Here is a 24,058-nt window from a genome sequence, read left to right on the forward strand (position 1 = left end):
AGAGTTTCTAAAGTATATCCTGGAGATGGTTGGAAATGTGGACCTGGAACTTAAGAAAGACAGCTCATGGACTGGAGATAGAGAGGTGGGAGTCATCAGCATATGGATATGCACAGCCACTTACTTTCTTAGGCTGATAGTAAGTACTTCCTATTTTCCAGGTATTATGCCATGGTAGTACATTAGCTTGCTCAGGAAAAGCAGAAATTATGTAGTTGAATAAAATTAAAAATGGAACCTTGGGGAACACCATCATTTTAAGGGCCAGTGGACAGGAAAGGAAGAAACAGTCAATTAAAAAACAAAAGAGAAAAAAGAGGACTTAATTATTAGCATGGCAAGAGAAACAGACTGGAGAGATTCAGGGGGAAGAGAGTTTAAAAAAAGAACAAGTTGTTAAATGCCTACGGAGAGACTAAGTAGGCCACTGGTGTTGACAGTGGGGTCATGGGGTCTTTGGTGAACATAATAAGTACAGTTTCATCAGCAATATGAGTCTGAAAGCCGATCGCAATGGGTAGACTTCAAAGTGGGCAGTCTTTGAAAAGTCACTGTCTTCCGTAGGGTAAAGACAGAACTGACTCACAGAAATCAAGTTGTGTTGAGAGGCAGATCTCTGCTTTCCTCCAGCCTCCTATAAACTCATCTCTTACAGCCTCCCCCTAGGCTAACCCTTCCTACTGTTTTCCAGATCCTATCTCCCCTTCTTCCTCCAGGGTCTCAATTCACATGTCATTTCTTTTCTCCTCTGTAACCTTTGTTTCTCCTTGTTCACAGGCTCTTTCCCTAGAAGCATGCTAAGTCTCTTCTTGGGAAAAAGAAGAAAAAGGTTTTCTTTATTCTTGCCTTCAGGCTATTGTCCAACTGCCTTCCTTACCTCTACAGAGAAAGGACTATTTACATTCACTGTATCTATTTCTTCACTCCTATGCCCTTGGCAACACATTACAGTCTGGCTTCCAGCCCCATATCTCTGACTAAACTGTACTTGCTGGGTTCACCAAGATCCCATGACCATATTACTAATACCAATGACCTACTTTTCCTTTCTGCTGGCATTTAGCAACTTGCTCTTTCTCGAAACTCTTCCCTCTAAACTTCTCCAGTCTCTTATTTGTCTTGCCATGCTAATAATTAATTACTCTTCCTTTGGTGTGGGAGGGGATCTTTTAACGATTGATTCTTCTCTCCTGCCACTGTCCGTTTAAATGATGGTGTTCCCCAAGGTTTCATTTTTATTTTACTCAACTTTATAGTTCCTGCTTTCCCTGAGTAAACTGACCTTCCCTCTCTGGTGGAATTTACTATATTTTAGTCTTCCAGCAGAGCCCCATACTTTCATTAGAGTTGGGTTGGATTAGAGACTCAGCCTCCAGCAAATAAAGGGGTGTTTTTATCCTCATAATCTGGGTGGGAATAGGAAAGAGGATTCTGATGCCTTCTCATCCTTACTGGAGGAGTATGATGCTGAGTATTTACCTATAAAGCAGAGTGAAGGTGGTGGGCAGAAGACTGACGTGTGGAACACATGCCCCATAACCACAAACTTCTGCGTGCCCTTCCCTACCCTTCTCTCCTCCAGCCTACTGATCATTCATTAAAGTCAGTTCAGTCAGCTGACACTGTCTCCAGGCAGCCAGATGGGACAGGCTCTGTCTCTTCTGTCCCAAACTGGGTTATACAAGCCTTTGTTCTTTAAGGTCCATATATTTACTTTAGAAGTTTTTACATCATATCATAATTATCTGTTATGTCTAGGATATTCCCACATTTATATGTTCCTCAAAAATAGGCCCTTTTGTTCATCCTTGTACCCCAAATGTGTAGAACAGTCATGACCAAATGGCTACTTAATAAATGTTGATTGAATGAATTAGTTGACCCAATTTACTTTGTGAGTCTCAACCTTGATATGTATAGAATTCACCTAGAGAGCCAAAAAAAACACCCATACCTTAGGTCACATTTCCAGAGATGATTATGTAATAGGTGCGGTATGGGGGTCAGGCATTGGCTTTTTAAAAGCTTCCAGGTGATTCTAATATGCTGCCAGCTTTGCAAACCATTGGATTAAAGGAATAAGATACACCAGTGCCTGCTAAATGCCAGATGTTTTAATTAAATTCTCACAATAACCCAATGGAAGGAGATGAGATTTGTTTTTGTTAACAAATGGGTAAAAAAACGGAGGCTCAGAATGACATTATAACTTTGCATAAACCACAAAGTTGGTAAGAGGCAGGGTTAGGACCTGACTCTGTTACCTTGCATTGCCTTTCCAGCTTCCCAGGCAGCTTCCCTCCAATGGTGAGGAATCCATTCAAACTCTTATCCATTCTCTCAGAGGTGGGGCACTGGCCAACCGGCTGAACTGTGTAACATCTGAAGAAACGTGGAATTAGCTCTATTCTACTTTCACGGATGAGGTTGGATTGGAATCAGCCCATGCAAGAACATGTTTGTGTCACAACTACCCCATCTTTCACATTTCTTGGATAATCATGCCTTTTTTTTTTCTTTTTTTTTTTTCCCCTGGGCTGGGCACTCAATCTTGCCTCTGGGTCTCTTTCTTTGAAGGATGGCCATTCTAGTAGCTTCTCTGTCAACCCTTTGCACTACCACCTCCTCACCCCACACCTGACCTTCAATCTCTGAAATGAGCCTCTAAGTCTCGTCTCATACTTCATCTTCCATTAAGGCACTATTCAGGCTAGATGCTGTATTAAATTTCATCCCAGAAAGAACAGACAGAAGTAATTCCTTCCTTCTCTGAGCTTGTGCAACCCATTATCTAGGCTTCTCTTGCTAAGCTTATATCACTTAATTAACATCAGCTATTCATTTAATGGCTTGGTTCTCTTCCACTTTCCTAAGCTCCAGAACATTGTCTTTTTCTCCTCCTTAAGTTTTCCTGCTCATACAATGTATTTTCTAATTTGTATGGTGAGTGAGTTAATAGAGGAAAAACCCACTCATAAACATTAACAACTAACATCTATTAACAGGCAGAGTAGAGTTTCTGCTTGACTTCCTTTGATTTTTGCTTGTCCTCTGACCTTTGGTCATCAGAACTGTGTAGAGAGCCAATGGTCCATCTATTCTACTGTATCTGGTTCTTTTGAGGTGTAATGAGTACCCTTTATTCCTTCCATCTACTCAGGCAGAATTCCCTTCCAGATCCTAGAATGGTTATGGGGACAAGTTTTAAGACCTTTAGCAATGCTCTAGAGTACCTCAGCCAGCCATGACTGGGTCAATTCATAGCCTGTGAAACTCTTAACACTTGGCTTGCTTCTTTGCATTATTGGAGTTTTCCAGCTGCTTCTGAAGAGGTTTCAGGAAACTTTGTTTAACTTGAGGATGTTTCTTGGGTGGATCTGAATCTCATTTCACAAATTCAAGGATGCAAGTAATGTAACTTGATCTTTATTTCAAGCCTTTGTTCTTTAGGTAGAACTTAATTCCTGTGGATTAAAGTACTAACCCATCACTGTTTGCTTTTAGGTTTTGGAGGGTCTTATACAATGTTGAGCATAATGAGTTGGGGAAGCCCTCTGGGTACTTATCCTCAGCCACATGATTGTTCCACCTGGTCCTTGGTGTTTGGTTCCCACAAGTTGCCCTGGGATATCCTTAGTTCTTATTTATAAGAGTGCTTTATGTCCATTAGTGTTCTCTTCTATTCCTGTTGGACCCTTGAGAACATATAATGAGCCATAGATAATGGAGAAGCTGTCTCAGATTCATCCATATGCAAGACATTCATGCAGCCCTTGCTACTTTTCTACCTTTTTCGGCAAATGGAATCATTCTGCTGCTCCTGCACCAGCTGGAGCTGGGAAACTCTCTGAGGCCATTGGAGGCACCATCTTCCTAGACATACCTTGCAGTTACTCTTCCCTAGAGTCTTGATTTTTTCCAAAGTTCTGTCTGTGCATAGGGCATAGGGCATATGTCTGTTGCTCTCAGAGTCCATACACATGTGTGGGTTTGCTGTGTCCCAGGGTTCTTTTTTCATTGGATCTCAGATATTAATTCATACATTTCTCATTTCATCTCCAGTACTTTCTTCTCCTCTCTCACCACCTAGGTTGGAGAATCATATTCTATCCTAGGAGACTTTTTATTCATCATGTAATCTTCTAAATCAATGTCTGTTTTTTGATTCTCCAAAGGATATAGGCTTTTGAAAATCAAAAGCAGGAAGACACTCCTGTTTGTTTGCTATTTGTTGTCATATGCCTTCCCTGAAGTAATAACCAGAGAAGAGTTTGGCTACTGATTTCATTTGCAGCACAGTAGGGCGGTAGGGATGATAAGGGAGTAGTGAGAAGACCGAAGGGAAACAGTAGATATTAGAGGAAGAAGTTAAATACCGTTCGCAATTTTATTGTGCAACATGGCATCACATAGATGTGTGACCGTCATGCTATCTTGGACCCTGAGCAGCTATTTGGACCCACACTGATCTCAGCCAACATCTCTAGGACAATTCTCTATGTCCTGTAGCTTCCTCATAGTTTTAGGATCAGCTTCTATACTGGTTACTTGGTCTCTAAGCTTCTCTCCTCTTCACAAGGAGGATAATAATAGAATTTAAGCCAGAATTCAACAACCTCCTCTCATGCTGTAGGCACTTGGGCAGTAATAACTATTATTAATAAGTGATAATAAAAGTGGTTAATGGCAGATTACTGTTTGATTCTCTCCTTTTTCAGATTTTGAAACAAAATTGATATTTCTGTAGGATAATGATTTTTCATTCTCTGATTTACCAATACAGTTTCAAACATTAGCACAGTTTTACTTTAGCACCTTTCTGGATTCTTTTCCCACCCATCCAGCCTTTCTTACTCCCATCTGCTTATCTTTTTCTCCTTCATAAACAAAGTATCCCTCTTCAGTCAGCCACCACCCTGTCAGCATCGTAAACAATGCAGATATTCCGAAGTTCTGCAAGTGGTCATAAGCTAACGCAGCAGAGGTGCTTCTGGAAAGGTATGGGCAAATGAGGAAGGTCTCCATGCACCCAGAGCAGGTAGTACACAAAGGAAACCAGAGGTGGAGTCTAGGTAAAGTGAACAATCTTCCCTAATCTGTCTTGTAAAGACAACTCACTTGTTTCACAGCTTTCCTTTAGTTGAAGAAACTCAGGTATAATTTGTCTTAAATATTCAATAAAGTCTTCATTCAACAAAAATAAAATGCAGTCCAGAAAGTGCCAAGCCTGCCATTTCTTTGTTCATATTTTATTTTTTGTGTCTATCAAGCTGCTTGCCCTGTGAGAAATGGAATGAATCCTTTGTGTTCTGTTAATGGACAGGGTTGTTGTGTGAACTCTACGAATCTTAGTGAAGACAGAGATTCTAAGCTATACCTAGCAGAGCACCATATTCCCCAAGTTAGACCAACATGTTACCATGAAATTCAAATGATTGCCTTTTCCCAATTTGCCAAAGACCTTTAAACCCCTAAACTCATGGTTAGACAGCTCGGTATGTACGTGCACGCAAACATTCATTTGTATCAAAAACATTAACAGTTGCTTTAACTCTTTCAGTAAATTGATCAATTGACACATGTAGAAATTGAACTATTTTATTAATGTTCACTTGCTTTGCTGCTGCTTATACTGGATATTAATAGAATAACTGGAATAACTGTTCATAGTTAGATAAATTGCCTCTTGTTCTTGTTTTTCTTGAACACTGGCTAATAATGCAGTCTTTCCAGCTCTTTTCACAGCAGGGCATCTGTATACAATAATAATAGTTTATATGGGACACTGGGGTAAGCAGCGCAGGAACTTGGCTCCCCAGGGACTGAGGGGATCAGTGTCACAGCACATGTGTATCCTTTTCAAGCTGTATCAGTGTGCGTGGGCTGGGAAGCTGGATTATGGTGTATTGCAGACTTCACATAGTTCTCATTTCTACTAATAGCACTGTTTTCTTGATCTTGAGATGGCATTAAATATTTCGTTAATCATCAGTGTTCTGCTTCATATTGTGCAGAAAGGTACTATTGCTTTCTGGCTGTTACCCCTGGGAGGTTTAAGAGCCACTAGGAGATAAAGTATATAAGTTCATGCACCTGTGCCAGGAAAGTTTCTGATCACTCTGTGACACTTCTGGGCCTCTCCAGCTTGACAAGTCACTGGTTCCAGATGGCTTCCAGCTCTCTGGCTTTGAAACATGGCCATCAGGTCTTGCAGGGAGGTCAGTTTTATTGGTGTACTCCATAGGAAGAGCTTGTATAAGAAGTGGAAAGAGGGAATACACTCTGCGGGGTCTTTGCTGGGTGGATGACCCCATGCTCCTTCTCCAACCAGATAATTTCCCGTGAACACTTAATGCAGAGTTTGATGCCCTTGGGGTTCAAATGGGAAGAGACGACCAGGCTGCATGTTCTGTGCACATCTCTACAAAGCTGGTTGTGTCTGGTCTCCTTCTATGTGCTGGGCCACCATGGACTCACTTCCTTCCTTCTCACACATTCATTCCTTTCTCCTAGTCTCAAAACAGTCAGACACACTTAAATATATATGCTTAAGAACACTTTTAAAATACTTTAATAAATATAAAACTTTCCCCTCTTTTATTTGCATTTAAATAAAGTATTCTTCCTCCGCTCCTTGTATGTTAGTGGAACTGTGATATACTGATATAGGGGGAAAAAGGGACTGAGTCCTGGAATTCACGATTCTTGGGTTTAAGTTGAAGGGCTGCCATTTATCCAGCTAAATGGGCCAGTTCAGCTAATTTCTGAGCCTTACCGATAAAATGAGACTGGGGATGCCTGTCCCGTTTCCCTCTCAGGGCTGATCTGAAGATCAAAGGAGATCTCATGTAGGTAAAGCTCTAAAAAATGAAAGGTAGATACGATTTGTTATTATATTAAAAGTGGCCAGTGAGTCCTAAGGGCAGCGGCAATTGTCTTGTCAGAATTCAAATACTTCTGAAGAGTTGGTGCGTGTGGCTCTGGTGTGATAAAGCTGACACGAGCTCTCCCTGTTACTCCCCCTCATCCTGCAGAGTAACCTGATACACTACCTGGGCCTCAGCCATCATCTGCTCGCACTGAACTTTATCATCGTTTCTTTCGGCAAGAAAAGTGCATGGTCATCTACTCAAGTGAAGGTGACCGACACTGACTTTGATGGCGTGGAAGTCAGAGTGTTTGAAGGCCCTCCAAAGCCAGAAGAGCCGCTGAAACGCAGCGTTGTTTACATCCACGGAGGAGGCTGGGCCCTGGCAAGCGCAAGTATGTCCCGGTCACCTTCAGGTTATTTGTGGTTGTGGCTGTCCTGGCAGAGATATGTGACTGAGTTGGCTTTCTTACTGGGAAAAGAGAAGGGGGCATCCATTTGACTGTCCCTGGGCAGTCCCATTTACCCCTATTGTCCACCAGTTCCATTCTTGAAAGAGTCCTGTTTTGGATGATTAATTATATGGTCACCCTTCATAAAGGTTTTTGCCCATTTGTTAATTCAGGCAGACTGTTTTGAAAATATTTCCTGTGACCTAAATCATAGAATAATGTATTATAAAGTACTGAAGTTACTTTCTGCACCAAAAGAAGGTGAAGTTTCATTGGGCCAGAATAGAAGGGAATTATCTGTAGCCCTATGCCAACTTGTGTTTGGAAGACATCTTTCTATGAAATAGAATGAGTGTTTCTGAATACACACATAAACTCATTAGCATTTCATCTGCTTATTAAACCAAAGATAAAAATATAAAATGTATGCTGCTGTTAAAAGGAAATGATCCTGCAAAGTTCAAGAATATTCTCTTCAGCATTGGATAACTTTCATGAGCAGAACACATTAAAAATGTCAGGCAGCCACATGGAGCAGCCCAGTCAAAAACATACTAAGGAGAAAGTAAGGGCCTTATCTCTGCTCATAATTATTATGGAGTTGCTTTCTCATCTTCAACCCAGAGCTTTTGTCATCCTTTAAGTTTCAGGCAACGACAACTTGTTCTGATTTGTCTTTTTTTTTAAATAACTTTTTTTTTAATGCAGCAAAGGCCAAAAGTATAACTTTTTCTAGTAATCTCATTTCATTTAACTCCATAGGCATCATTTATTCTTTTATTCATTGATTTGTTCACATTTCCAACAGATGTTTGCTGAATATGTAGGTTTGCCCAGGACTGAGGGGTTTCTTGGGGTGCGGGACTTTCAGTAGAAAACCTCAAACAGTTTGTGCATACCTGGACCTTTGGTCACCCTAATGTGAGCCAGGTGATAGGGATACAAAAAAGAGTAAGACAGAGTCTCTTCCCTAGAAAACATTGCATCTGTAGCATTGGGCACTTGCCAGGTGAGATGTTACATCGGAGGCCAGGAAGTATAAGTGCCAGGAATGGTATGGATTATAAGTCAACCTGGACTTTTTCACATAATTTTGACTGATCACTTCTGCCAGAGGGAGAGCTCAAGCTGGGGGATGTATGCAGGTGGTTATATAGTTATTGTGCTTCTGGGTCTAAGGCTTCCTTGGAAAGCCTATAAATAAGATAATATTTGGCTTTCTGTTGACATAGTGCAGCTCTTAATTTATTGAAAGAACAGCTAAGTGATTAAATTTTTACATATAAAATTGCTTTTGTCACTTCAAATCTTTTGATTCTCTTTCTAAGAAATGCTAAGGCTTCCTAAACTTCTAGTTTGTTATGTGTTGGTTTTAATCAACAGAATACCGTATTCTTCAAATTGGTAACTTTTCTGAATTACAGCAAATAAGCGTGTTAAAAGAGAAGAAATTTTTGGTTCTAAGGAGGAATCTGCTTATTTGCTATGATCTTTGGAAAGGCATACATTTGAAGAACCACAAAATCAGAATTAATTTGATGCATTTCATATAGTCCATTATGAAATAAATGTTTAGTTAGTTGAAAACACATTCCAAGCTAATCTAAAATGGATTTCCTGTTCTATTATAATAATTGCGTTTTATCAGAAGCCAGATTTATGTTTTTGCTTTTGTACATGTAACTCTGTTAATGAAATGTATGTTCATATTTGCTTTTTATTATTAATAACTTAAATCCAAGTCTAAAAACAATCCACAATTAGCAGAGTTTAAGAACGGACAGTATTAAATGAACTGCTTTATAGTGAGTGATTGCTCCTTTGTCTCTTTTAGAAATCAGGTATTATGATGAACTGTGTACAGCAATGGCTGAGGAATTGAATGCTGTCATTGTCTCCATTGAGTAAGTAACTAATAGTCACAGAGAAAAATTTAAGGGATCCTAGATTACTGTTTAGTTACTTTAGTTTATAATTGATAGAGTGTAAAATAAAAGTCCAGAAAGGTGAAGTGATGAATGTTCCCAAGTTCACAGAAAGTGATTTCCGATACAATTTAGAATTTTTTGAACTAGCTTTATAATGCCTCAAATTCTTTTTATTTCAGTCTTGCAAACTTATAGAAAAGGAATTAACTAAAATTGAGAGAAACATACAACCAGTTATCTACATTATATGGTTTGATTACTGCCTTTTTAGACCTAAAAACCAATCAGCATTTTAAGAGAATCTTTCCTATAACCAAGCGTTGGAAAAGTTGTTCTCCTGAAATCAGGTTCTGTAACTTTGACCTTGTAAATAGTAACGTGTTCAGTAAACCTTAGTTGATGCAGCTACTATTACCACTATTAGTGTTAGTATTCTAAGAAGAATGTGAATAATGATTATGACAATTGCAGTGATGGCAGTAATACGAAAGTCGTGGTACCTGCCCTGTGGCAGGCACTGTGCAGGTGCCATCGTGTGCATTGTCTCTTTTCCTTCCTATCTTTGCTCAGATGGCATTCTTTCAGCAAGGCCTTCCTTGACACCCCTATTTAAAACTGCAGTCCACTTTTTTCCTGCTGTTTTTCCCCCAAAATTATCAACATCTGACAAACCATATATTTAACTTATTATATCGTACTGGGTAGAAATAGACAATGTAAGTTCCATGAAGGCAGAGATTTTAGGGAATTTTGTCTGTTTTGTTCATTGCTGGTCCTTAGTGTTAGAAATGTCCCTGGCAAATAGTGGACATTTGTGATATTGTGGTTTGTAAGAAATATATATTTAGTCATTCAGATGACCAAAATATATTTTTCATATATATTTGATCTTTGTCCAAAGTTCCTGGATCACAGCTTCCCAAATCCTTGAAATTTCCTAAGTTTTCAGAGTGTTAAAGTGCCTTTTGTTATATGAGTGAGGTGACTTTTGGAAGCACCTAAGCATGGGGGCTGGTTACCAGGAGAACCAACCATGTGGTTAGAGGGTTGGAACTTTCCCACCCCCTGACCTCCAGGGAGGGGAGAGGGGCTGGTGGTTGAATCAGTCACCAATGGCCAATAATTTTAATCAATTATGATTATGTTTGTTTGTTTTTTAAAGGGGGGAGGTAATTAGGTTTATTTATTTATTTATTTATTTACTGAAAGTACTAGGGATTGAACCCAGGGCCTCGTGCATGCTATGTACACACTCTACCACTGAGCCTCGCCCCTTAATTGTGATTACGTAATAAAGCCTCCATAAAAACCCCAAGGACAGGGATCAGAGAGCTTTCCTTTGGTGAACACATGTAAATTTGGGGAGGGTGGCACACCTGGAGAGGGCATGGAAGTTCTGTGCCCCTTCCACATACCTTGCCTTATGCATCTCTTCCATCTGGCTGTTCCTGAGTTGTATCCTTTTACAATAAATCACCAAGAAATTAATACAACATTGTAAACTAACTATACTTCAATAGAAAAAAAAGGAGATTAAGGGGCTTCAGATACTCTAAAGCACTAGACATGTCTGGAGGGTTAGTGCTCTATCCCATAGAATAGAAAACTTATACATCTATTTATCAATGTATGTTTGGAACTCACAGCTCACTCTGCAGAAACAATGAGCTGAGGTGACTAGGACCCACCCAGGCTAGCCACCCCACAAAGAGCCATATAACTTATCCTCTACTTGAAGAATAGCCAGTATCATGTGATCATGATGTTTCCCTTGGAAAGTATGCTCAAAGGTCTAATGTAGGACCATATTTTTTCTCATGACTCACTTCTTTCTTCTTTCTTTTATTTCATAAATACCTATTATATTCCTGTTATGTGCCAGCTACTGTGTTAAACTCTGGTGGCACAACAGTTTGAGTAAGATAGACATAATTTCTGCCTTCATGGACTTTACAATCTAGGTGAGAAAGCAAATCTTGAACAAGTAATGTTAAGTATGATAAGTGATGTGAAGAAGACAGCGAGGTAGTGATGGGGGCATCTAACAGGTAAGATTTTACCTAGTTTGAAGGGTCAAAATTGAGGTTTGACTCAAATTCCTGAGGATGAGCAGAACCTAGTTAGACAGAGTGAGTTGGTCGTGGAAGTGCAAAGTGGCGTAATGAGAGGGCTTGGGAGGAAGGGAGAAGGTGGAGAGCATTAAGGAAATGAAATGTGAGAGGAGACAGAGGGAGAGACTTAACACTTCTGGTGATGACTAAGGAAGACAAGAAATAAGGATGGATGATCCTGAGAACCTTCAGGAGGATGATGGACCCTTGATTCTCCTGGAATTCCTTCTAGCAGGGAGGCTGTCTGGGGACAGCGGCTCCTTATCCTCCAGGCTAACAGAAGTGGGTAGTGATGTCACGGCTTTGCTTCATGTGGCCTTGCAGAAGGTTATATATAATCTGAGAAAGCTGGTAGGCCAGGGTCGGGGGAGCCCTGTTGATGGAATCACTTCACATAAAGGAACACGAGGAGTTGAGTTCATGTCACTGGTGTTGGCTCGAGGCTCTGGGGAGAGACCCAGCGACCAAGGTAGACAAAGATCTCAAGCTATAAAAATAGGTTATAACTTCAGTAGCTTCTACACACTTTGCTGTTTTTACATATTAATTGCACAATAAGTATTTGTTAAATAAATGAAAGCAATCATCTTATCCAGGATACTTGTATATATCCTCATTTACATAATATGGGAAGTATATATTCATAAGCTTATTTTCATAAAGTTCAGTGCAGTTTAGCTATAACGTGATACCTTTTTACCTGTAGTTTATATAATAAAACACAATACTGAAACCATAAGACAATAGGGAAAAGGAAGATCTAATTTATCTTTTTAGAAGATAAAATGCTAATGTACAGCATGGTGAATATAGTCAATAGTATTGTATTAACTGTGTATAGTGACAGGTGGTAACTAGACTTATTGTGGCAGTCGTTTCATAATGTATATACATGTTGAATCACTATGTTCTGCACCTGAAACTAATATAATGTTATATTTATATTTCAATTACAAGAAGATAAAATGCATGATAATAAAGTAGGCATGTTGGATGTTATTAAATTCTACAAGGCATTTACATTGCTTTTTTTGGTTGTGAAAAATGATTTCAAGTTGTGTTTTGCTTTTAATTAAGCCTTTACTACACTTGTAAACTCTCCGTTTTGTGTAGATGGAGACCTGTTCCTTCCACCAAATGTCAAACAGGTGGCATTACGCACAGAGCTCTAAAGAACATTGCTCACGTAGACAGAAGAGGAGTTGAATCACGTATCCTAGTCTGCTGCCAACAGAGATATAAGCGGTGGGGCTTTTATGCCTCTGTCTTGTTCATCCATAAAATTAGAGGAGAGCAAGCTGACAAAATCACAGAGCTTCTAGGAAGCAAAGTGTTCAAACACGTCGATAAATAGTTGTTCAAACAAGATACCCTGAAAAACACGGAGCGAGGGTGACCTACCTGTGACTTTCCCTCTGCTCCTTCTCTACTCTTCCTCCAAGTACTGGGTGGAGAAATCCTCACGCATCAACCCCACCTGAGCAACCCTAGAAGGTGGGCAGACCAATTCCTAAGGGTTCCCCTCCAAGAAAGGGAAGATTTGTCCAAAACTTTCCTTTTACTCAGTCCAGGTCACCTTATTAGTGACTCTAAAGGCCAGCATCACAAATAATTTAATGCTACAAAAAGATAATATTGTGGCTTCTTGTAAGAAGTAGGTTGTTTCAGTTCCTTCATGATCATTAACCAATGAATTCCTCCTTTTTAGACTAAGCTAATGTCTCCTTGGCTCTGTTTTCTACTAACATAAAAAATCTACTGGTTTCTCTCTTGTGGTTTAGGTCTTCTAGAATTTCGGGGGTGGAAGCAAGGGTGGGGGTGGAATTGGAGCTCGGCAGAAAGCCTGTGCTGCAAACCACAGTGAGGATGGTCAGCCTAGTTCCACCCACACCTGAGCCCTATGGAGCTATGTTTGGCTTCTGAGTCACACAGAGAAAGGAGGTCAGAGGGATTCAGCTTCTGCAGCCACCTGAGGGAATGCCCTGGCTCTGTGTTCCCCCTTGAGGTGAAAGGCTAGGTTTGCATTTGAATGGATGGAGGCCTGAGGAGCTGCCTGCTGTGTACATGGAGACATCTCAGGCGGTCTTTTTTTTTTTTTTTTTTTTTAATCAACTAAAGTATAGTCAGTTACAGTGTGTCAATTTCTGATGTACAGCATAATGTCCCATTCATGTATATGTACACATATATTCATTTTCATATTCTTTTTCATTAAGGTGTAAACAGAGTCAGAGAATCACCTCGTTTAAATGGACCTCACTTCTAGGCTCAGTCTCTGCTAGGATTTTGGTGATGCATCCTGATGTCTGTCAGTTCTTTTGACTGTACTTATTATCCAATCAGCTAAGTCTTTGCTAAGCTCTGCTCTTCCTTGCTGAATGACTGGTAAATCTCGAGGGCCAATTTTGAGAGTAGAAACAGAAAGGCAGACCCTTCTTCAGCCTTTATCCACAAACCTCATTGTGCAAACTGAAAGAGAAACAATTATGCATTCACAATCCTTCCACTTCTGTGCAATTTTATTTTATGTTCTTTTAATGGAAAGGAAGCTTCTACCTGTTAGAGAAATAAATTCTTCCTCTGGCGTTGTCTCCCTCAAACAGCACAATATGAATGTAATTGTTGATTTGTTTCAGATAACTCCTACTGAATATATGGGTTCTTTATGACTGAGGAGAATATTAACCTTTTTGTGTTCTCAAGAATGAATCTACCTAGCTCTTCTTGGGAGATAATGAGAAAGGGAGGGGGAGGAGGGCAAAAACAGAATGCGGTTTTGTCTCTCCTCAATCAAATAGGAGTATAATTTTATTCCAGAATATCACATGTACCTTTCACCTAATTGGCACTACATGAAGAGAACTCAGTGTCCTTGCCCACTGCAGAGGACTGTCACAGCGTTTTCAGGTTAGGTTATTTTGAGGGAGAATGCATTTTACAGTGCTCTTAGAACATTAGTGTCATTCAGGGCTTCAATTTCCATAGTCTTGAAGCAACGCACATTTCCCTTCAACTCTGGGCTTGTGTATTGCCTTTGACTTAAGGAGAAACTTGTCAGTCTTTCTGAGCACTGCGCCATCTCCCTGGTCAGTGATAAGTGGGCGATAAAGTAACAGACATGGCAGTGGCACTGCTTATGTCAGGTGGGTACACACTGAACTCTTCAGTGTGTGATTCTGACTTCCCATCTACTCTCAGAGGAAGCTGACATGTCTGTTATGACTGATTGTAAGAAAGACTTTGAGGGCTCCAAGAAAGGAGAGTTACTTTTGGCTGGGTTCTTAGACGTTTTCATAGAAGAGCTGGCATTTGAGATGAGACTTAAAAGGATGGGAACATTTGATGAGGAGTTGCTGGGGGAAGGGCATGAGGGATGGAGAGAAGGCCGGATGCACTGGCAATGGGAATGGGGAGAAGTGTTAAAGGAAGAGTGACAGTATGGCTGGATGCAGTGATATTTCTGAGCCATGGCTGCACATGAGAATTACTCGGGGGAACTTTTCTTCAAAGATAGCTGTGCTGGGCCCCACCTTGGATCATATAAATTGGAATGTTTTGTGGAGGGAGTCAAACCTCAGTGTTTTTTGTAAAGCTCCCAAGATTATCCTAAGCTGCACACAGAGTTGAGAAGCTCTGAGCTACACAGAGAATACAAGCAGTCCTTGGAGATGTGCCCAAAGAGTAGATGAGTTAGGAACAATTTCTTTTTTTAATGTTTTGAAAGGCATATGGTTTATTAGTTTTCCCACCATAATAGTGCTACATGTCATGTATTTTATGAGTAAAAAGTATAAAGTAAATCCTTAAAATTTTGTTGGTAATGAAGAAAAATATCTTATTAAAGATATACCATGTGCCAAGAACTGTGCTCAGTGGTTTGTTTTGAGAATATTGCAAAAACATAGAAGTCATGAGAGAAGTTCTGGGATGTCAGACATCTACAGTTTTGAGAATTTACTGCTTTGGTGAGGTAATGAGAACACGCACACATTTAAAGGCTCTGGGTTTTGAAGAATGAGAATATTTTAAAAGGGGGCAGGCACGTGGATTATGAAGTCAGTTGTGAATTCAGATCCCAGCCTTGCCACTTACCAGCTGTTGTAGACTCGAGCCTCATGTTCTCATCCTTAAACCCACAGCTTTGCTCTGAGATTTGAGTGAAACATCTGTAAAGCACCTGGCAAGTTGCCTCACCTAGCAAGAAAAAGATAATTTTTATAGAGTATACATATTTATTAAATTGATTAAACCTCATTCCTGAGTGTACACTGAATTTTGTTCCTTTAGTAGGAGGCATGTGCAGTAATTGGTAGGCAGAAAACAACATTGCAGAGTCATCTATCCTGCAGTGAGCTGGGCAATTTGAGGCTGTATTTGCCACAAATTCATCAGGTGCTTTAACTCAAGATCTACATTTTTTTTTTTTTTAAGGCAGAATCCTCTTTCAGTACTTTGCAGGGGACGCAGCTTTGAACAAAAGCAGCAGATAAATGTATTTATGCATGCTTTATTGGCTATGACACTCATAAATTTGCTCCTGACCCTCAGTTTTCTGTATCTGTAAAGATATTGCATAACTTTGGTTATACTTCTCAGGTCAGTTTCAAGTTACGTGGAAGGCTCTTCTTAAACTAGGTGACCTTGGAAATATCTGGTTTCGCTACATTCTCCAGTCCATGAAAATAATGTCCCTTCTTATTGAATAAAACTAGAGAATGTTTCCAGAATGAAGAAGGATAAGGGGAAGGGGAGCTAGGAGACAGATCTTTAAGGGTGCCAGGAAGACTCTTGCATCATAACATACTTGTTTTTAAATATGTTTACTCTGTTATCTGAGCCAGTTATTAATTGACTCATACAATTGAGGCAGTAGCATGTTTTTTAGATTACCAGTTTCTCTTGATTTGAAGTCATTAAGACCTTTTGTGAAACAACATCTGAAAATTTAATTCACATGTGTATTCTAGTAAACTGTTCTGACCTCCTGCGGCAGGAAAGCCGTCTGTTATGCTATCTGGAATCCTTCTGAGACAAAACAGCCTTTGTTTTCACACCTTGAGCCATGAAGTGCATTTGTTCTAAAGAATTAAGAATTTAGCTTGGTAATACTGAAATTTAAAAACAGACCTCATCCCAGAACTGAGGGTAAATAGAATCATATGAGATGACTCCACCTAGTGGACAAAATCATGTACTCCTACTCCATTCACCCATTAAATGGAACAATGTACCAGCAGCTTTAAGACAGTGAAAATCAACTGGAGAAGAAAATATTTCTGATGATTAATTGATTATCACAGATGTCAAAGCTTAAAAAAAGGAATCAGAAAACTTATGTTATCTGTTACAAGGCAACCACTAAAGGAATTTCTTATTGCATTTAGTGTTTTAAAATGTAGTAATTCCTGAATGACCAGATCCACATTCACTACTTATCAAAGTATTTCACAAATGTTTGTCGATGCGTCTGCATGAATGTCTAGATATTTAACTACCTAGAATTTAGATAGGGGAAATAAATAGCCCTACATAGAGTAGTATGGAAAAAACTAGTTTCTAATTACAAATTGGAAATCCAAAGGGTATTAGCTGACTGTTACTAGATTTTAATTAAGTAATTAGTTTCTTTCCTATCTTGTTTTGATATGTATTTGATTTGTTTTATAAATCAGGTAACTTTTCTATGCCTCAGTTTCCTCCTTTGCAAAATGAAGGTATGTTAATAACTCAGAAAAGCTTTACTAGATGGATGATTATGTGCCCAGCACACTTATAGATACACACTGGAAACACAGTCCTTGATATCAGAGAACACACTCTTTAGAGGAAATGCATAAAGAAATCATGTTAATATGAGGCAATATGAACCACAGTATACCCCAGTACATAGAAGTATCAAGGGATGGTAGCCAGCTCAGCCCCAGAGGCAAGCAGAGTGATAGTCAAGGAAAGGCTGCCTGAAGGAGCAAGCCCTCAAGGAATGGTTGAAGGGTGAGTGAGAAGTAATAATAGCAAGGAGGGAGGGTAGAGACTGAGAGGGCTCTCTAAGCTGAGACTACCAATGTGGATCTGTAAGATGATATTATAGGTGGGGCATTTGACAAAACCAGGGTTTTGGGGGCTCTTAAGAGAATATGAATCCTACTAAGTGTACAGAGTAGGATCCCAAAGGGACTCTGATCCTGCAAAGTGGGGCGGTAGGAGAAGCCCCAGAGGGCCTGCCCTGGGCCATCTGGGGACTTGGCTTCCCTTTTGCTGGTTGACAACTGACCTTTCCGCTCCAGCCTTCCAGGGAGCAAATGCATTGCTTGAGTTTACTGTCAGGCTGGCATGACCTCTTCAGTGGAGTACAGTTTTACTATATTTATCAAGTAAATCATGCAGAATGCCATACGGACTCATTAAACTTGGGACCGATGAAGTGGTCATTGCTGCTGAGTCACCTTCTAACCCAGAGGTGTTGTGCATGGAACACTGACTCCCAGAAATAAAACTCCAGAATCTATTGTGATTCTATCTATATTTTAATAATCAACATCTGCCTTTTACTTCAAAGCTTATGCATTGGTGGTGGTTGCAGGTGTTTGATTTTACTTTTTTGTTTGGTTTGATGGCTGATAGTAAAAATTACCATTACCAAGTCATTACATTTTTAAACTAAGTATTTGAGTTGCAAGAAAATGAAGTGCTTATTTTTACATTTATTATTTTATTTCTTATCTGTTTATTTCTGGCTTCAAAAGAACCAGTTTTCCTTTAAACTTTCAATGGTCTGTGAAGAGTTGGTGGAGTCCTTAAATGAATACAATTTTCTGTCTTCACAGATACAGGCTGGTTCCAACGGTTTATTTTCCTGCGCAGATTCATGATGTTGTACGTGCCACAAAGTATTTCCTGCAGCCGGAAGTCTTACACAAATATTCAGTTGACCCGGGCAGAATTGGCATTTCTGGTGACAGTGCTGGTGGGAATTTGGCCGCTGCCCTGGGCCAACAGGTAACAGACTGCCCTGAGGTGTTGTTGGAGGAAGGAAGGCGGGTGATAATGTTCAGCAGACCAGCACACTGTCCACTAGGCATGGCAAAGTTCTAGATGGGTGGGCTGGTCACTCGGGGACCAAGTTATTCAGAAGACTGCACTTGGAAAGCTCTCAGAGATCCTTCTGAAGTAGGAAGAGGGGTTATTGAAAGAAGTGTCATCCCTAAGTGCTTGACTACAAGGCCATGACTACACTTATGTGAGAGGAGGACCAGCATTTTAGAGGGCTCCCTCACTCCCCAGGGATGTGTGTGGGAGGTGAGTACCCTCCGCTCCTTTTCCACGTTGGACTTGCTAAACAGGACATTTTTGCTTAAATTCCAGTTGCTAAGATTGTTTCCTTAAACTTTGACCCAAATTTTAAAAATGTAAAAGCGTTTCCCAAAGGTTTTTTTTTAATATAAAAGAAAAAGTCAGATGGTTCAGCCACTTTAAATGTTATAATACAAGTTAATCTGAACTTTACCTGATTAAATTCTTTGAAAACTCTGTCTAGCTTTCATAGCAGCCCAAATTTTTGGCAGCTGCGTAAACTCAAAGATAAATACGTTTTCTTCCTTTTATGGATTAAATACTTTAAGAATAGCATCTTGGTCTTCTTACCTCCAAATTTCTTTTGGCATATTCTCAAATAGTGTCTGCCTTTTCATTTGTGGTGTGCCTTGATTTCTTCTCTTTTGCTGTAATTAAAGAACTTGGTTCTCTGCGTGGCACTGGTGGGTTTGCTATCCACGTGTCCAGTGCTGTAAGAAGGAAGTCCTGGTGCCGTGGGGTGAGCATCATGGGCTTTTACAGCAGACAGAACTGGGATAGAGCTCCCCTTTGAGAGCTGTGGGGCGCTGGCAAGTCCACTAACCTCTCTGAGCCTCAGAAAAATGATGATCATGCCATCTGATTGCAGGTCTCTTGCCAGGACTTAGTGAGATGATATATATACAGTTCTTGACACACATTAATAGTACTATTAACTGATCATTTCCTCTTGCTTTTACAGAGCAGTTATAATTTCCTTGGGGATGGGGTTCTAAAGTCCAGTGTGAAACAAAAAATTATACAGCTAAAGTTACCTTGAAGATTGTTTAGTTGCCTATGAAACACAGTGACCTAGTAAGCTGCCTTTTAAATGTTACATGAAAAATGTATCATTTTAGACACCAGAATTACAAAATAAGGCAATATATTTGCATTTTGGGGAGGCCTAGGAGAATCGAGGTCTGCTGAGGCAGGAGATTCATTCTGATTCCCATCTCAAGTTCACTCTTGGGCACACGCTCATTAAATAGAATGGAGCGTGCAGTGCTAGCGCTATTTAAATTCCCACTCTCTCACCAACCATGAGGACCAAAGGTGCATCTGAGGAGATACCCTGAGGTCCTATTAAAACACTGTGGAGTCCCATCATCTGTTCATTTAGCTTTTCCTACTCCTCTCCTCTGGAAGAATCAGACTAGTTTTTTCTCCCTAGTTAGCCATTGCCCTTTTGTGCTAGGGAATACAAAACTAAATAAGGTTCACACATTATCCGTCCATAATACCCAACAAGATCTGTGTATTATGCTAAAGGATAGATACAAGTAAAGTGCTGATGGGGTTTTAAAGACCTAAGAGATCATGTGCCTTTAAAGTGTTGACTCAAAAGGGTGGGGAAATAGCTCAGTGGTAGAGCACATGCTTAGCATATAGCAGGTCCTGGGTTCAATTCCCAGTGTCTCCCTTAAAAAGGAAAATGGTATCAAAAAGTATATATAGCCCAAGAATGGTCTGGTGGCATGTTGAAGATAATAAAAATTGTTATTAAAAAAATAAAGTGTTCACTCAAAACAATGAGTCACAAACATCACACCTTTCTTAGAAAATACCCAGCAACTTGAAGGGTGGTAGTGGTGGTGGCAATGGGGACTTATTTTCTTAAACTACATTACTTAATACCATGCCTGTTAAAAATGTAACCCTTAAGTGCCTCTTTGATTCCAAGTAAAGCATTAGACTACTTTATAAGATATGGTTTCTGTGAAAGGAGCCATTCAAAATGAAATAATATGTCTGCTTTTCTTCCTCAGTTTAATCAAGATGACCACCTAAAAAACAAGCTCAAAGTGCAAGCTTTAATTTACCCAGTTCTTCAAGCACTAGATTTTAACACACCCTCTTATCAGCAAAACATGAACACCCCAATCCTACCCCGCTATGTCATGGTCAAGTACTGGGTGGACTACTTCAAGGGCAACTATGATTTTGTCCAGGCAATGATAGTTAACAATCACACTTCACTTGATGTGGAAGAGGCTGCTGCCCTCAGGGCCCGTCTAAACTGGACATCTCTCTTGCCTGCTTCCATCACAAAGAACTACAAGCCTGTAGTGCAGACCACCGGCAACGCCAGGATTGTCCAGGAGATCCCTCAGCTGCTGGATGCCCGTTCGGCCCCACTCATCGCAGAACAGGAAGTCCTACAGCACCTCCCAAAGACCTATATTCTGACCTGTGAGCATGATGTCCTAAGAGATGATGGAATCATGTATGCCAAGCGTTTGGAGAGCGCAGGTGTGGAGGTGACCCTTGATCACTTTGAGGATGGCTTCCATGGGTGCATGATTTTCACCAGCTGGCCCACCAACTTCTCAGTGGGAATTCGGACTAGGAATAGTTACATCAAGTGGCTGGATCAAAACCTGTAAAAGAGTCAAATTTCCAAAAGGCTTGAGCCCCTCTTTATCTCTTGCACTGGCTTTGGAAAGACATTCACTTTTTAGTCGACTGATTTCCCCTTGTTACTTGTGAGTTACAGAATCTCTATTTCCTGCAGACTTTATGTTCACTTAATTTTTAAACATAATTCTGACTAACATAAGTGCAAAAACATCTGAATCTAGTTCTCTAAGTGGGCCAGTCTCTCTGTTCTTATTGTTTTAGCCAAACTACTGCTAATAACTCACAGCAGCAGAAAGCAGAGCTAGGCGCTGGAAATAGCTCTGGTCTTGCCTCCATCAAGACGTTCTTTTTAGAAGAAATTCTTCCAGCTGTGGATGATAGCGTGCCCTTTAATGAGTAAAGAAATTGTGAGCTCTTCAACTTGTTAGAGTTTACTTTGAGTTCAGAGCAGTGCTAAATGTGTGCACTTTAAGGTCAGTGCTGGGTACCAAGTGCCCTCTGTTCTTTATGGCTGCATGGCTTTATTTCCTATGGGAATTTTGGCGAAGGTATTCTAGCAAGGATAAGTTTCTCAAATGACTTTCTTCCTTTAGTGTGTTAATTTTGTGTGATAGCTGTCTGTAAGTCCAAATGGATTATGATAATCTTGAAGGTTACTTTCTACCACTATTAGAAACTACGAGGTTGCATGCACTGGGTATCTTGTGTATCATTACGTTTTTTGGTTATGCCGTCTCCTTTGGGGAGATCTTTTGGGAGCAAATTTATTTAGATTTAGAATAAATTTTCCATTGCAGAACAAGTGAAAACAGAGAAATGAACCAACCCATTTTTTCATAATGAGTACTTCTGACATAAATTACCAAGAGTGGTGTGTATATATTTGGCATAGCCAGAAAAGACGATATGCTTAATATTAAAATTATGAAAAAAATACCTTTAGAGGATCTAGTTTATTCTTGAAAACTCAACTTTTTCACTTACATGGCTTTAAAATGGGGCTATTTTATATATAATGTATTGTTTATTTTTTAAGTTATTTAAAGTTAATATATATATAGCTAGACAAGATTTTTTTTCAGAATATAAAGTCAGTAATGAATATTAAAAATAATGATATTTTTTAAAAACTAGCTTAGGTTATAAAAAACTACTTTAGAATTATATCCACATGTAATTTTATGGAAAGAGGTAAAATAGCTATTAATATTAATATACATAAAGCCTAAATATTTTGATGTTTATATGCATATACAAATTAAAATAATTAGAAACTCTGACTACATCTAGTAAAGTCATCTCAGCTTATAGTTCAGTAGCTTAGACAAAACACACACTGGTCACTTCTGCTCTCTGTGGTTGGCGGAACTACTTTATACCCTTCTGGGTGACACCTTCATTATCTCCTTCCAGCTAGGTCTAAAGTTACCATAGATCAAGCTTAATTTCATGGGAAGCCTTCACTGCCAGTGGGAACATCTTTGGCAGAGCAAGAAACTCCAATTCTGATTTGAGTCAAGCACCTTTGCCCTCCTTCCTGCACTTCCTACTGTCCCAATCCATGCTGCTTTCAGGGACCACAGAGAGCAGGCGAACAGCCATGTCATGATAGGATAAATTCATCAGTGGAGGGAAAGTAGAACCTTTCCGCTCATTTGAAAGATGAGTATTTGCCACTTATGGGGATGAAATAACAAATGAAAATCTGCATATTTATTTTTTATTTATCGTATAGGCCAGGAGCATTTTATGTACAAAACCGAAGTAAATGCGACAGTGAGTGTAAGTGTGTGTCTGTGTGTGTATAAAAATAATCATGCAAATTAACATGCTAAGGTACTCAGGAAAGTCACCATCTCCAAGCCTCTTTTCCCTTTCCTCTAAAATCAGAGAATTGAATTACTTCATCTTTGAGGTCTCTTGCAATTATAAATTTCCAGCCATTTTGTCAGACTGGCAAATTGTATTGGCCTCTTCTTCAGCAGTGTTTTTTTAATAGGTCCTTATTCCATATATACAGACAGATGCAAGATAAATTTTTTTTCTAAAAAACTGGAATTTTAGTTCTTATTCTGACAGCTACCCTCCTTACTTAATAGTATTCTTTCTGATACCATTTGTAGGAACCAATGTTTGGACCTTATTTTGAGGTTATCTACCTCTAAGAAAGCAAAGAAAATATAATACGTGCAAAGAATTCCTTAAAATGGCATTTTTTTCCCCACCAGAATTGTGACCCAAACCTTATAGTAATTACAGACAATGAGTGACTCTAGAATCTGGAGGACTCTCTCGGGTGAAAGGGAGTGGAAGAAGAAAGGGGCCAAGCACTGTTTCTGACGAAGTGCCTGAGTTTCATTAAAGCTTTTATGTGTATGATAAAGATATGCACTTTGTCCCACCTCAGGCCTTGGTTGAAGGTCTTCCTTGAAATTTTCCTTGGAATAATAACAATTGGGAATTATGATATGCAAAACCCACTAGATACAAGGCTGGTGAAACCAACCAAAAATCAGAATGCTAGGAACTCCTTTGGGAACCTACAGAGTGTATGTTGAAGATATTTTGGTTTTCTCTTAATTTTTGTTCTTATAAAAAAAAGTGTATGCTCTGCAGACTGATTTCTTTTCTTAATGTTATGCCTTTGTTTTGTTTTCCTATTTTAAGAAAAAGTGGATGGTCTTTTTGTAATATTGTTTGTGAAATATGAACATAAATATATGAAGAAAAATCTTGAAGTGCAAAATATAGTGGAGTGTAAATCAGTGTTTTATCATTGATTTGTGAAACAGTTAAGACTATTGTATAATTATCTTAATGGGTATAATATCTTATGCATGACCTTTTAACCTTTGACTTTTTGCTTATTTCCCACTGCAAAGGGGAAGGCAGGTTTTATGAAGGATTTCGGTAGCCAGTCTATTTTATAAGATGAAAATCCAGTTGGAGGTAGGAAAGTATCAGTCTGTTTTGATTCATGTTTGTAAATAAAATGACTCCATCGGGGAA

General features: G+C 39.5%; 1 protein-coding gene across 1 annotated transcript in view; it reads left to right on the plus strand.

The window, feature by feature from the left end:
* Positions 1-24,058, plus strand: part of NCEH1 (neutral cholesterol ester hydrolase 1) — a 54,836-nt gene extending 30,778 nt beyond the window's left edge. Inside the window, exons 2-5 of the mRNA XM_010947781.3 lie at positions 7,035-7,263; positions 9,155-9,224; positions 18,184-18,355; positions 20,458-24,058. Of these exons, the coding sequence (XP_010946083.1) occupies positions 7,035-7,263; positions 9,155-9,224; positions 18,184-18,355; positions 20,458-21,075 (1,089 nt within the window). The 3' untranslated portion in view covers positions 21,076-24,058. The remainder of the gene's footprint in view (positions 1-7,034; positions 7,264-9,154; positions 9,225-18,183; positions 18,356-20,457) is intronic.

The sequence above is a fragment of the Camelus bactrianus genome, chromosome 1 (assembly GCF_048773025.1).
Source record: "Camelus bactrianus isolate YW-2024 breed Bactrian camel chromosome 1, ASM4877302v1, whole genome shotgun sequence".
Taxonomy (NCBI): Eukaryota; Metazoa; Chordata; class Mammalia; order Artiodactyla; family Camelidae; genus Camelus; species Camelus bactrianus.